This window comes from Capricornis sumatraensis, chromosome 22 (assembly GCF_032405125.1).
Source record: "Capricornis sumatraensis isolate serow.1 chromosome 22, serow.2, whole genome shotgun sequence".
NCBI classification, from domain to species: Eukaryota; Metazoa; Chordata; class Mammalia; order Artiodactyla; family Bovidae; genus Capricornis; species Capricornis sumatraensis.
In genome coordinates, this window is record NC_091090.1 from 42595385 (window position 1) to 42609939 (window position 14555).

The following is a 14555-nucleotide window of genomic DNA, read 5'->3' on the forward strand; positions in this document are numbered from 1 at the left end:
GGAGGCTGGGTTCGATGCTTAGTCAGGGAAATAGAGCCCATATGCTACAATTAAAAGATTCTAGATGCCACACCAAGATCTGGCACAATCTAACTAATGAATTAATTACGTTAAAAAGAGGGCAAGTGGAGACAGTGCTAAAGGGTGATTGAGGGGAACTACTGGATCTCTTATAATTCCAGCAGCCTAGCTCAGCTGGTAAAGAATCCGACTGCAATGCAGGAGAGCCCGGTTAGATTCCTGGGTCGGGAAGATCCGCTGGAGAAGGGATAGGCTACCCACTCCAGTATTCTTGGACATCCCTGGTGGCTCAGCTGGTAAAGAATCCGCCTGCAATGTGGGAGACCTGGGTTCAATCCCTGGGTTGGGAAGATCTCCTGGAGAAGGGAACAGCTACACTCCTGGGTAGCTGTTCTGGCCTGGAGAATTCCATGAACTGTATAGTCCATGGGGTCACAAAGAGTTGGACACGACTAAGTGACTTTCACTTCACTTACCAAAACTACCCTAAATAAACATGTGATATGAGGAAAAACTGAGGGGCTTCCCTGCTGGCTCAGATGGTAAAGAATCCCACCTATAAAGCAGGAGACCCGAGTTCCAGCCCTGGGTCAAGAAGATACTGTGGAAAATGGAATGGCAACCCACTACACTACTCTTGCCTGGAGAATTCCATGGACAGAGGAGCCTGGCGGACTATAGTCCATGGGGTCACAAAGAGTCAGACATGACTGAGCGACTAACACTTTCACTTTCATGAGTAAAAACTGTTTATTTTGCAAATGCAGCCTTAAATTCCTTGGCACCCCCCACCCCCTCATCCCAGTCTTTCCACAGCGTCCCACCCTAAATCCTGCAATTCTGGAGCCCCTGTTCTTGAGAAGAACAGCTGCATCCATTCACCCTCTTGTGCACACTGCAGCACCAGCAGCAAAGGCATGTTGTTCCAGTGCCCTCGGACTTGGAAGGAGGATGGGTGGGTGAGAAGCTGTTCCCAGCCGTCCACCACCAGCTGGCCGTGGGAGAAAGTCCCACTTCTCAGGTCCCATAATGGTAGGCCTTTATGTGCTTGCTGCTCAAATCTGACATGGTCCAGACACATGGTTCATGCTTTCCCTGTAAGTGATGGCTATGTTAGTTCCCTAACACAGTAGGGAATCAAGCTGGAATCAAGATTGCCGGGAAAAATATCAATCACCTCAGATATGCAGATGACACCACCCTTATGGCAGAAAGTGAAGAGGAACTAAAAAGCCTCTTGATGAAAGTGAAAGAGGACAGTGAAAAAGTTGGCTTAAAGCTCAATGTTCAGAAAACGAAGATCATGGCATCCAGTCCCATCACTTCATGGGAAATAGATGGGGAAACAGTGGAAACAGTGTCAGACTTTATTTTGGGGGGCTCCAAAATCACTGCAGATGGTGACTGCAGGCATGAAATTAAAAGACGCTTACTCCTTGGAAGAAAAGTTATGACCAACCTAGATAGCATATTCAAAAGCAGAGACATTATTTTGCCAACTAAGGTCCATCTAGTCAAGGCTATGATTTTTCCAGTAGTCATGTATGGATGTGAGAGTTGGACTGTGAAGAAGGCTAGCGCCAAAAAATTGATGCTTTTGAACTGTGGTGTTGGAGAAGACTCTTGAGAGTCCCTTGGACTGCAAGGAGATCCAACCAGTCCATTCGGAAGGAGATCAGCCCTGAGATTTCTTTGGAAGGACTGATGCTAAAGCTGAAACTCCAGTACTTTGGCCACCTCATGCAAAGAGTTGATTCATTGGAAAAGACTTTGATGCTGGGAGGGATTGGGGGCAGGAGGAGAAGGGGACGACAGAGGATGAGATGGCTGGATGGCATCACTGACTCGATGGACATGAGTCTGAGTGAACTCCGGGAGTTGGTGATGGACAGGGAGGCCTGGCATGCTGCGATTCATGGGGTCGCAAAGAGTCGGACACGACTGAGTGACTGAACTGAACTGAACTAACACAGTAAGGAAACTGCTTCAATGAGTCACCGCCTTTTTAACAGGGCTACTAACTTCAAGCAAAGGCTGTGCCTAAAGTAATGCTATCAGAACCAACCATCTGCGTCCTCCCTTTCATAATTCCATGTTGGACAAGATTCCTGGATCAAACACTGCTGAGCAACAGCTGGAAGGACCAGATGACGCAAGAGAGGAAAGTTTTCCTTTTCCCTGGCTCCCAGTGGGTGCACCTCTAGGACACAAGTTCTCCAGTCACTACCTCCCACCAGCTTCCATGACATTGAAGGGGAGCTGCCTTTTCCACTGTTTCTTACATAAGCAAACAGGTTTTGGATTGGGCATTGAACCCTTTGCTACTCCCAATAAATTGAAGTGAAGGGAAAGAGCCATGGCTGAGCCAATTTGGAAGCATTAAAGCTTTCAGGAGACACAAATATGAAGCAGAGTCAACTCTGTGAGCTAGACCTACATAGGAAAGCATTGAGAGGAAAGAGCTTAAATTCCTGGTGTCCTTTAAGGAGGAAAAATTTTATACTTCCATGCATTTTATAAAATGAACAGTGAAGGATCATGTATTGTAATACAAACAGAAGTATCACAAAGGGAACCTCAGCCTTAACCAGAATTATTCTTAATAAGCAAAGTATACTTATATGTTACTTATAAAAATAAATGGTTTTTTTTTAATGATAGGAAAAGTAGTCACAGAGACAGAATCTAGAGAAGGATGTACCACTGTGATAGACTCAATAATATCTAGATTAAGAACTATGTATGATAATAACAGCTGAATATGAGAAAAGTATGATGTCAAGCAAGTCAGAAAGGCAGATGGTGTAACCCAAGTTCATGTGTGTGAGGTATCTGCTTTGAAAAGAGTCACCCCATATAAACTGATGAAGCCACCAACAGCTCCATTATAATCTAATCATTTCTCAATTCAAAAATGAGAGACAATCACCACCACTGCATTTGTTTTTTATTCTGGGGGAAAAAAATAGTGGCAAGTTGGTTGACTACTGCAATTCACGCCCATCTTCAGGCAGGCTCTTAGCAAGACCTTCAATGAAGGTCCTTCAATGCCCCAGAGTGAGAGACACTCATCTAATGGGAAACAGACTTTGGAGAATGTAAGAAATACCACAGTTTAGTTTGGAGTATGTTTTTGTTCTGTTTTTCAAATATCCTTTTGTCATTTTTAAGAGCCATTATGGGTTTATTTGCTTTTAATGCAGCCTAAAAGTAAAACTGCTTTTAAAGTAAAGCTGGGTAAATGGAATCAGCACTAGGGAAGTGTGAACGAGAATGTGAACAGAGGGAAAAGTCAAAATTAAGAAGGAGAAAAGAACTATGGGGGAAGAGGACCAGGGAATGTCTGTACTAAGAAAATCAGAAGAGTGAGACTCTGCTCTAGAGACTTTTGGGACAAACCATGGCCTGTCACTTGTCTATACACGTTAGCCTTAACATTTGATATCCAAAGGCTCAATGGCTAATGGTTACCATCCATTTAAACTCTAGAGAAAAAATAAAGAAATAAAGTCTAGAACACCGCTATGTAATGAGTTTTCTGCAAAGAGGGAAATGTTCTATTCTGTGCTGTCCAACCTGGTAGCTACTAGCCACATGTGGCAACTGAGTACTTAAAATGTGATCAGCACAATCAAAGGAATGAATTTCTAATTTTAGTTTTAATTAGTTGCAAATAGCCACATGTAGGCTTTTCTAGAAAAGAGACTGTAATTAATTTCAAAGGCTTGTTTAGAAAGGTCACTTCATTTATGTTTTAATAGCTTTCACACACAAGCATTAAATAAGATTCTATGGCAGACATAACTCCTGCTGCCTGCTCCATCTCACACTTTTTGCTCTTATAATTAATTATCTGGCTCATTATCACTTGAATGTCTCTCTTCAAAGTCAGAAACTCCAGGAGAACAGTATTGGGATTATCTTATTCACCTCTCTATCTTGACTGGGAAAGAGCCTGGCACTTTGTACTCAGTAAACATCTGTTGACTGATCAGACCTCACAGAAGCAAGTCAAAAAGGAAGCATGTTCCCTGGAAGGGTCATGTCTAGAAAGATGCTTCTGCAAACCTGTGTCTCATTTTTAAAAACCATTTCCAGGTTGCATAGATCAATAGTATTCATGGTAGATAACCGAATCTTTCCCCCTTTTAATTTTCTTCTACCCATTTTTCACACAAAAGTTAATATTTCTCACCACAGGATTCACCCAATCAATACTACCTCTTTGTTTTAAAAATTCCATTTCATGACTTTCCTAAAATGAAAAACTTCTAAACCAATATGCATTCCTTTTATGCTTCCCCTCAAATCACTTCGCACTCACTTGTATCACTTACTTGGTATTTCATAAGCTAAACACAGGGCACCCAGATGCAGACTGGTTAAAAATGGTCTGTACTATCTTTCTGACTGCTTTACTTACAAAAGATATATATATATATATATGTAAAAGACATCTGTATATATATAAAGCACGTGTGTATACACATGGATACACACACCTTCATACAGACACAGGCACACAGACGTGTACATATATACCCACACATATATACCTACACACATATATGCACTCTATTGGACTTTCAATTATCAAACCTTTACTCGGCACTATATTTATCCACCAAGTTCTACTTTTAAAGCCATGCAATCTGTCAGAAAGAACTGGATTGGAATTCTAACTCTTTTGCCTTTTAGATATGCACTCTTGAGCAAGTTATTTAGACACTCTGAGCTTCAGTTTTATAAATCTATTGAAAGTATTAGATAGTATACTGGCTAAGAAAGCAGCTACATGAAGGCATACAAGATTTGAAATGAGCAGAACCTGAAAGTTAAGAGCTGATTTAAGGGCAAGCTATTAAATGGGGATTGAAAAAACAAAGAGACATGTCACAGTGAGAAGAACTCACTCAAAAAAACATATATGCCTGATAAATACTGAAAGAAAAGCCTTTCTCTGCTCTTTAGAAATGGTTCAACGCAAGCTACCTCTGCAGAATCATAATAACTCATGTTATCTATAACTACAGCTAATCAGTCATCTGTTTATCTTTGAAGTATTAAAAATCCCCAGGCCACTGATTATTCAGCCTCCAAAGCTCACCTTTGGTAAATTGGATTTCTAGCACCTTGGCCTATTCTAGAACTTCTTCAACACTCAGGGGGCATTTATAAATAGAACCAAAGTAAATAACAGCTTTAACAGCCTCTATAAAGAATCCAAGGTATGTAGCAATAAAGTACTCCTTTAAAAAGCTAACCCCTGTATTTTGTTTCTAGACTCCCTGGTAGAGATGTGCATAAAAAGCCAAGATCCCAGGAAATCATGTCAACAGGGCAAAGGGGAAGATCAGAGCACCCATCCATACCTCAGCTTCCTGCAAGGTCCCATGGTTTAGGCACACCATGTCCGGGCAAGTGATGGGAGACCCACATCCTTCTCGGATTGCCAGCTGCATGTACTGTTTCAGACACTAGAAGTTAAGAAGAAAAAAGACAATTAACCACCACATTATAGAAGCCCCAAGGTTATATAACTGCCACGGCCTCTTCTTCCTTAATTGGCAGTCCTGGGGCTCCTGCACTCAGGAAACCAAAGTTATCATGAGTGTGAATACTAAGTGCCATCACTCTGGAAAGAACGCAGAGACAGGTAATTAATTATGTATGACTTCATCCTAAGAATATTGAGTTTATCCAAGGTAACAAGTCAAATTCCTGTATGCTCACACATTTTATTCACCATAGATTGGGAAAAGGAGAAACACTCTCTTGCACTAATGGCAAAAGCCTTCTCTGTACTTCAAAAAGAAAAAAAAAAAACTCATGTGACTTCCTAACTCCATTTTGACCCAGTGGTCCTCTCTCTCAAAATTTTCCGAGAAGTAGAATTCATGTCAAGCTCACCAAACAGAATCAAAATAAGATTAAGGCACTGGCTTATCTACAAATACTCTCAAAAGCAAACATACCTGGAAAAGGAAATGTTAAAGACAATGTGAGACCCTCAAATTGAGACCCTCAAATGAGACCCTCCAAGAACTGTGCACCTTGGCAGATGCTACAATGGAGGGGGTTTGAATAGAATCTGAGGAAAAAAACTTATATAGGAAATAAGAAACCCAGAGAGAAGTAATACAACATGAAGGACAAACGTGTCACTAGTCAAAGCTTAACTAGTAAATAAATCCTAAGGACATAATTGTGAAGTCTTTTCCTTTTATTGACCATCTTTATGCATTTTCCCCATCTGAAACTAAAACTATCACAACTTTATTATTTCAGAAAAATAATCATGTATTAATATTTATCTCACTGAAATTACTGCTACAATGTACTAATGAATTAATGCCTAAGGCAAACCATTTAAACCAAATTTTTACTCTCTAAATATTTAAAAATTCCCTTCTTCAAGGAGTCAATCATTTTTATTACAGAGAAAACTAGAAAATAGCCTCATTATCCAAAATAGAAAAACTCATCAGTAAATTATGCTAAATTCAAGCAACTGAATGCGGAGGAATCAAGAAAAGTACTTTCAAATGATGTTTAAAGACAATGGGGAAATGCATATGATTTAGTATGAACTGGGGAATAAAAGATGATTTAGTATGAATTGGAAAATAGACAATATCTGAGAGCAGAGTCACTCTTCCCCTACAATCGACCACATATAGATATAATATTTTAATTTTCATTTTTTTGCTCAAGAGAAGAGTGAACATTCACTTGGTCTTGGGGTTACTGAGCCAAATATGGGCTCCAGTATGAGGAAGAATAAGTCAAGAAAGCAGCAGCAAAAAAAGAGGAAGAATTTCAATGTACAGGCAAAACTCAAGAGGGAGTAAACAAGTGGCTCAAGAAAAATAAAATGTCACACTAAGGGACACATGAGTAAATGATGCAAAGCCTTGTCCACCCAGCTCGGCTTCTGAGGACCTCTCGATCTTCCAGCTGCCCCTAGATCCCACCTGCCACTTGAAATTGAACTAGAAAGTGAAAATGTATGGTCTCTAGGCTTAAGGGGAAGACATCTGAGAAAAACAAAGTGAATGGTACAATGAGCATCAAATCCTAATACCTGGGCTCTAGCCTCAGTGCCACGCTATCAGCTGACAATGGGAACATTACCTAAACCATGACCCAGACTGGCCTCCCTTCATTTTTAAAAAATTTTTAATTGGAAGATAATTGCTTTACAATAGTGTTTCTGCCATACATCAGCAAAAATCAGCCATAGGTATGTACATGTCACCTCTATGGTGAACCTCCCTCCCACCTCCCACCTCATCTCACCCCTCGAGGTTGTCACAGAGCACCCCTTCGAGCTCTCTGCGACATACAGCAACTTCCCACTGCCATTTCACATCTGTTACATGTTACACATTTTACATATGGTAATGTATATGTTTTTATGCTACTCTCTCAATTTCTGACCCTCCCTTCGTTTTTAAAATGGGGATAATAATACCTATTATGGCTACTTCCCAGGGTTTAAAACACTCATACACACAAAACCAGAATTTTGTACTTGGAAGCCCTTTGGAAATGTGCAAACTGCAGAATACTTGTCATATTTTTACTGCATTTCACGTGGTCTTTGTCTCAGCTGTAAAGAATCCACCTGCAATGAAAGAGATCCTGGTTCAATTCCTGGGTTGGGAAGATCCAATGGAGACAAGATAGGCTACCCACTCCAGTATTCTTGGGCTTCCCTGGCGGCTCAGCTGGTAAAGAATCTGCTTGCAATGTGGGAGAACTGGGATCGATCCCTGGGTTGGGAAGATTCCCTGGAGAAGAGAATGGCTACCCACTCCAGTATTCTGGCCTGGAGAATTTCATGGACTATGTGGCTCATGGAGTCGCAAAGAGCCAGACACAACTGAGCAACTTTCACTCACTCAGTCACCTAGTCTTAGACTTCCAGTAACTTTGTGGAGCAATGTTAATCTTTTAGTCTTGTGAGATTATTCTTTCTCTGCTCCCTTCAGGAAACCAGCTAAACCACTTGTAGTAGAGAAGTTCCATAAACAGAGCAGACATTTAGAACAGAACACACACCTCTATTCAATTCTCTCTGTAGAACTATTTGCATCTATAGACAAGACTGAAATAGGAACTAAAGAGACTATGTGTATCTTAAAAAGCAAAAAAAATTCATTTCAACTTTTACTGTAAATTTGTTAAGCTGAAATCTAAGCTATCCCAAGAGTTTATAACGGATGCTCTATTTGCTAAGGTAATGCTCTTAGGAAGGCTGCAACCACAATATATAAACCAATGAATTTTGAAGCTTCCCACGAAGTCTCTCCTGACCATGATATTCTCTGACCAATGCTTCTAGGAGAGAAGTTAGAGCTGTGTACACTGACTACAGGCTGTAAGTATACGATCCCTTTAAAAAAATTATGAGAAATACTGGTTCAAGATAGAACTTTGTAAGTGCAAGTTACAAAGTGATTGCTACAGCACAGACACTTGACACTCCATCACTAAGGGTGTTTCTACTGAAGGCAAAGAGGGAAACAACCAGCTCTACTGAATTTTCAAGGACCTTAGGTTCACGACATGTCTTAATTAGCTTTCACTAAAATTTAATCTCAAACCTTCCCTCTCTTCTTTACTACCTCTGGCTAAAGCACAAAAGAACCACAAGCAATCACATGAACCCTTGTGCACGTTACACAAACCAAACCTACGTAAAATGGTTAACAATTCTGGGAGAAATGGCATCGAGCTAGTAAATAAAAACAGAGAAACATGGAAAAAATAAAATATTATTATTTAGTCACATTTTAAAAAATCACATGCCATTAAACAATGGCATTAAACAGAAGTCTAAATAGGCAATGTTCATAAGAGCTGAACATTGTAAGGGAAAATGTTTCAAAAATTGAACTTTTCAAAAACCTTGATGACACAAGAAATAAACGATTTCTCCTTTTAAAGCATCAACGTTTCACTTAGTTTGATAGACCACAGAAGCATCTTCAGGCCATTAAGATCATGTGTAGCAATAAGGATTATTCCTCAAAATCATTCCATAGCACTCAAGGACTCAGATGAGATTTAATCAAGGATTTAACCATCAAATATCTGTTGAGCCAGCAGACCTGTCTGTTTCAACCCTGAAAGTCTACGAATTATGTAAAGTAGAGTCTTTCCATAATGGGGTTTCTTCTGGGTCCCTTTCAAGGATGCTGTTTTCCAATGTATCAAAGGGCATTCTTCACGAAATATTCTCAGCTATCAGGTAGACATGGCAAAAGAGCTACAACATTCAGACAAAGCTATGTATCCACTACCAGAATTACAGTATGCACGTGTGTACACATACACTGTAGTTGTTCTGTGTCACTAGGTTATATCTTTCTTAAAAATTTTTCTTCTTAGAAAAAAAGCACTACCATGAATTCGGTTGATGGAACCGAATTCAAATTTTTAAAACTGAAGTTACCAGCTCTAAAGTCTCCTCTGCATTTTGGGCAAGTCATTAACCTCTCTCACTGCAGCACTCACAATTATAAAACGGGACAATACCACATGCTTAACCTACTCTCAGGGAAATGGAGAGTCCTCCATGAGCAAAAAATACATGAAAACTGAGAGAGGCAGAAAATGTAAAGAAGAGAATGGACTAGATGTCTCTGAACTCTAGGCAGGCATGCAGACATCAAAGTCCCAGAAGGGATGCAACCCCCAGACTTCCCTGGTGGTCCAGAGGTTAAGAATCTGCCTGCCAATGCTGGGGACACGGGTTCGATCCCTGGTCTGGGAAGATCTCACGTGCTGCAGGGCAACTAAGCCTGTGGGCCACAACTACCCAGCCCGTGTTCTAGAACCCATGCTGTGCAAAAAGAGAAGCCACCACAGTGAGAAGCTCGAGCACCGCAACTGGAGACCAGACCCTGCTAGCTGCGACTAGTGAAAGCCCCCGTGTAGCAACGAAGACCCAGCACCGTCAAAATTAGATAAATTGATTTTTTTTTAAAAAAGAGAGACGTGACTCCAAGAGGATGGGGAGGGGAGGTAAGAGGATAATAGGTCTGGTTGCGAGAAAAGAGGTAAGACGTGCCATTAATTGAAAGTTTAAATTAATTGCCAGGACCCTGGACACCTCTAGATGCAGGGGCTGGGGTTCTGAAGGCAAAGGAGAGCTGGCAGCCTGCATGGCTTGAAGCTAAGCTGATGACCTACTGACCTAGGGTTTCCCAACCCTTGCTCAGCGATGGCTGGGAAAGGAGGTGATAAGGGGAAAGTCTTTAAGGCCAAAATCTAGACTGGCCTTGAGTAAATATCTGTTTTGCTTTTTATCATTGCTGGTACAAGGCTGTACACTAAAATGGATATTTAATAAAATGGAGACTAACACTTCTCAGCCTCAGGACACAATTACATCACAATGTCTCAAATGTGTTCTAAATAACAGCTCTTACTGAAGCCAGGATTCTGTTTACTTCAGTTCAGACTACGATGTCTGCACAGGATCCAAGAATAAAGCCTTCTTTGTTAGATGCTGTTGACTTAAATTATTAGTAAACTCAAGATGGTATCTCTCCCAATTCAAAAGTCTTTAACACACCCAGGACATCCTGACTTGGACACATATAATGGCCCAAAAACATTCAAATAAATCAACCGTCCATAGCTAAGCAGTAAGTCGTTTCCTTATATAGAGTGATCCTAAAATTTTTTTCTTATAAAAACCCTTTCAGAAACCTTGGCTTTTTGCAGATATTATATCCCTAGTGACAGGGATCCCTTTCATACCTCTTTGCCAACCACGACATCAGAGGACTGATAAGAAAACTCAGTATCAGGTGACTATAAAGAAGCCCCAAATCAAACAATAAGCCATAACTAATGTTAAAAAGTGGAGAAGGCAATGGCACCCCACTCCAGTACTCTCGCCTGGAAAATTCCATGGATGGAGGAGCCTGGTAGGCTGCCGTCCATGGGGTCGCTAACAGTTGGACACGACTGAGTGACTTCACTTTCACTTTTTACTTCCATGCATTGGAGAAGGAAATGGCAACCCACTCCAGTGTTCTTGCTTGGAGAATCCCAGGGACGGGGGAGCCCGGTGGGCTGCCGTCTATGGGGTCGCACAGAGTCGGACACGACTGAAGCGACTTAGTAGTAGTAGTAGTACTAATGTTAAAAAGAGACCTTAGTTTTACATTTCTCATCCTTAGGCTTCTCTGATACAAGAATGCCTTGTCTTGGATCCCAATATGATACAACGCCCAGCTTGTCTGTTCTCACAGACCTTGGTGCCTAGCTAACACAGTACGTTTCAAACCGGGTGCAAAGGTGCATTCCTGGGAGCTTAGTTCTCCATGGCAAGAGGTTTTCCCCCCATTTTATGTTTATTTAATGATATGAATAAAAGCAAACACCCATTTCTACTCAATCTCAATGCTCACACTTGTGTTTGTGCTGCAGTTCTGGTTTTCCAAGTAGGCATACTTTCACTGTCAGAGGCAGATAAAATAAAGCCATGAAGGAGATGTCTGGGCCAAGTGTAAGCTGTACAAATCAAGATTCCAGCACAGAAAGGTGGCAAGATCACTGAATTGCTACTTGTTAACTGGAACACACCAAACTCAGAGCCTCAATGTTAAAAGTGATTTAGTGAAAACTAAACACCATCCTTCACATTAATGTTAAGTTAATGTTAACTTAAATTTCACTGGTCTATAAAGTGAAGATAGTAAAAGACAGGGAAACCGGACGTGCTGCAGTCCATGGGGTCGCAATGAGTCAGATATGACTTAGTGACTGAACAAAAACAATTTTAATTAATATTCAGCTTATGCATTTACTCCGATATTCTTGTTTAAGAGATACAAGTCTAAATGTACTTAAACTGATATGTTTGTATCAGTTTAAGGGAGACTAAAATAAAAATTTTTATTTTATTTAGATTTTAAAATATCTTAGTATTGGGGTTCAAATTATTTTCCCCTCCAAAGGAATCCACATAAATTCATCAGAAGGTAGAGAACAGTAGGCCTGGTGGTATGGCATTTTCCCTTGAGGACATATCAGAACAACAGGCCCTCCAAAGAGGATTTTATAAACTATAAGACCGCCTCCTCTCCCTCAGTTCTCTGAAAGACTTGGATTTTCCTCCCAACTAGCCAATAATCCTATCAACACCTTAGGTAATACCAGATGCTAACAACTGAAGCATGTTATACATGGAAACCTGCATCACCCTACATTGCAGGAGACTCTGAACTTGGGTCTCCCAGGGGTTGCGTCAAGGTCTGGATCTTATCTTATGTCTTCATATCCTCTGGAAATACCCATCAAAAGCATCTGGCACATGGTAGACAGTTAGACCTCTGCAGGAGCTGGAAGCAAGAATCTAGCAGCTTTGCAGCAGAAGTCAGCTCCCATCACTGAAATGTAAGCCCATCCACCTGCAATCTTTGGGTTTTCTTCTTTGACACATATGAGCCACTTCCACCTTCCAGGGCCAACTCCATTATTTTCTAGTTTCCATTCCCTGCTGCCTTTCAGGAAATTTACCCTCCTGATCATCTATTTTCTTTCTTGCATCTTGAATTGTTCCCTATCTGAGTTCTCCTTCAGCAGTTAAACACGTCTAAAAACATCTTAATTAAAAAACAATAATAATAATGAAATAGTAAAGAAAATAGCTTTCCCTCACTCCTCTTGCTGGCTTTATATTGCCATGTTCATTCTTCTCATTCCTTATATGCGTATCAGTTCAGTTCAGTTGCTCAGTCGTGTCCGACTCTTTGCAACCCCATGAATCGCAGCATGCCAGGCCTCCCTGTCCATCACCAACTCCCAGAGTTCACTCAGACTCACGTCCATCGAGTCAGGGATGCCATCCAGCCATCTCATCCTCTGTCGTCCCCTTCTCCTCCTGCCCCCAATCCCTCCCATGTACATGGGCTTCCCTGGTGGTTCAGTGGTGAAAAACTTGCCTGCCAGTGCAAGAGATGTGGGCTCGATCCCTGGGTCAGGAAAGGAGAAGGAAATGGCAACCCACTCCAGTATTCTGGCCTGGAGAATTCCATGGACAGAGGAGTCTGGCAGGCCACAGTCCATGGGGTCACAAAGAGTCAGATATGACTTAGCGACTAAAGCAACCTCAACAAAAATATGTTCGTGTGTGTATTATACATATATTGTTGTTGTTTTCAGTTGCCCAGTCGTGTCTGACTCTTTGCAACCCTATGGACTGCAGCAGGCCAGGCCTCCCTGTCCCTCACCATCTTCCGGAGTTTGCCCAAGTTCATGTATTACACATATATATGTAAATATGTTTTATATGTGCATATGTTTTATTGAGCTATAACTCACATGCCATATAATTTGCCCATTTAATGGCTTTTAGTCAGTTGGACTTTTAATATAATCACAGAGTTGTACAACTAACATATCGATTTTAGAACATTTCATAATCCCAAAAGAAACCCCAAGCCAATTAGTAGTCACTTGCCATTCCCCCCCAAAACTTCCCATCCCAGATTTAGGCAACTACCAATCTACCTTCTCTCTCTGTGGATTTGCCTGTTCTGGATATTTCACATAAGTGGAATCACACAATATGTGGTCGTTTGTGACTGGCTTCTTTCAATAGCAGATACACGTTTTCATTTCTTTAAAGTATACACTTAGGAGTAGATGTGGGATATCATATTGAATAACTCTATGCTTGTCTTTTGAAGAACTGCTAGATTATTTTCCAAAGCAGTTGCACCATTTTACATTCCTACCCACAGTAGGAGGGTCCAATTTTCTTCAAATCCTCACCATTTGTTTTTGTCTTTTGTATCCTAGCTATTCTAACCTGTGTAAAGAGGTATCTCACTGTGGTTTTGATTTGCATTTCTCTGATGGCAAATATTTTGAGGACTTCTTCATGGGCTTATTGGTAATTTGAACATCTTCTGTGGAAAACTGTCTATTCAGATCATTTTCCCATTTTTGTGTTTTTACTGAGTTTTAAGAGTTCTTTATTCTACATATACCCCTTATCAGATATGACTTGCAAATGCTTTCTTGCATTCTGAAGGTTATCTTTTCACTTGCTGGATGGTATAAAGGTATTTATACCACTGAAGTGTATAAAGGTATTTAATTTTGACAGTCTAATTTTTTTCTTTTGCTCATCCTTTACCTAAGCCAAAGTCATTAAATTTTTCTATTTTCTATATTTTCTTCTAAGTTTTTGGTTTTAGCTCTTAAATTAGGTCTATAATCCATTTTGAGTTACTGTTTTCAACTGTGAGGAAGCAGTCCATCTTCACTCTTTTGCAAATGGATATCCAGTTGTCTAAGTACCATTTGTTGAAAAACTATTCTGTCCCATTTGAATTGCCTTGGCATCCTTGATTAAAAGCAACTGACAATATGTGAATTTACTTCTGGACTTTCGGTTCTATTCTATTGATCTATCTGTCTGTCCTTTTGACGGTTTCACACAGTTTTGATTACTATAGCACTACAATAAGTTTGAAAGCAGGAAGTGAGTTCTCCCAACTTTATGC

The 14555-nt window shown here is 40.5% G+C and overlaps 1 protein-coding gene across 1 annotated transcript in view; it reads right to left on the reverse strand.

Moving 5' to 3' along the window:
• RNF144B (ring finger protein 144B) overlaps nucleotides 1–14555 on the reverse strand; it is a 61586-nt gene that overhangs the window by 28505 nt on the left and 18526 nt on the right. Inside the window, exon 2 of the mRNA XM_068961052.1 lies at nucleotides 5394–5498. Coding sequence (XP_068817153.1) covers nucleotides 5394–5498 — 105 coding nt within the window. The remainder of the gene's footprint in view (nucleotides 1–5393; nucleotides 5499–14555) is intronic.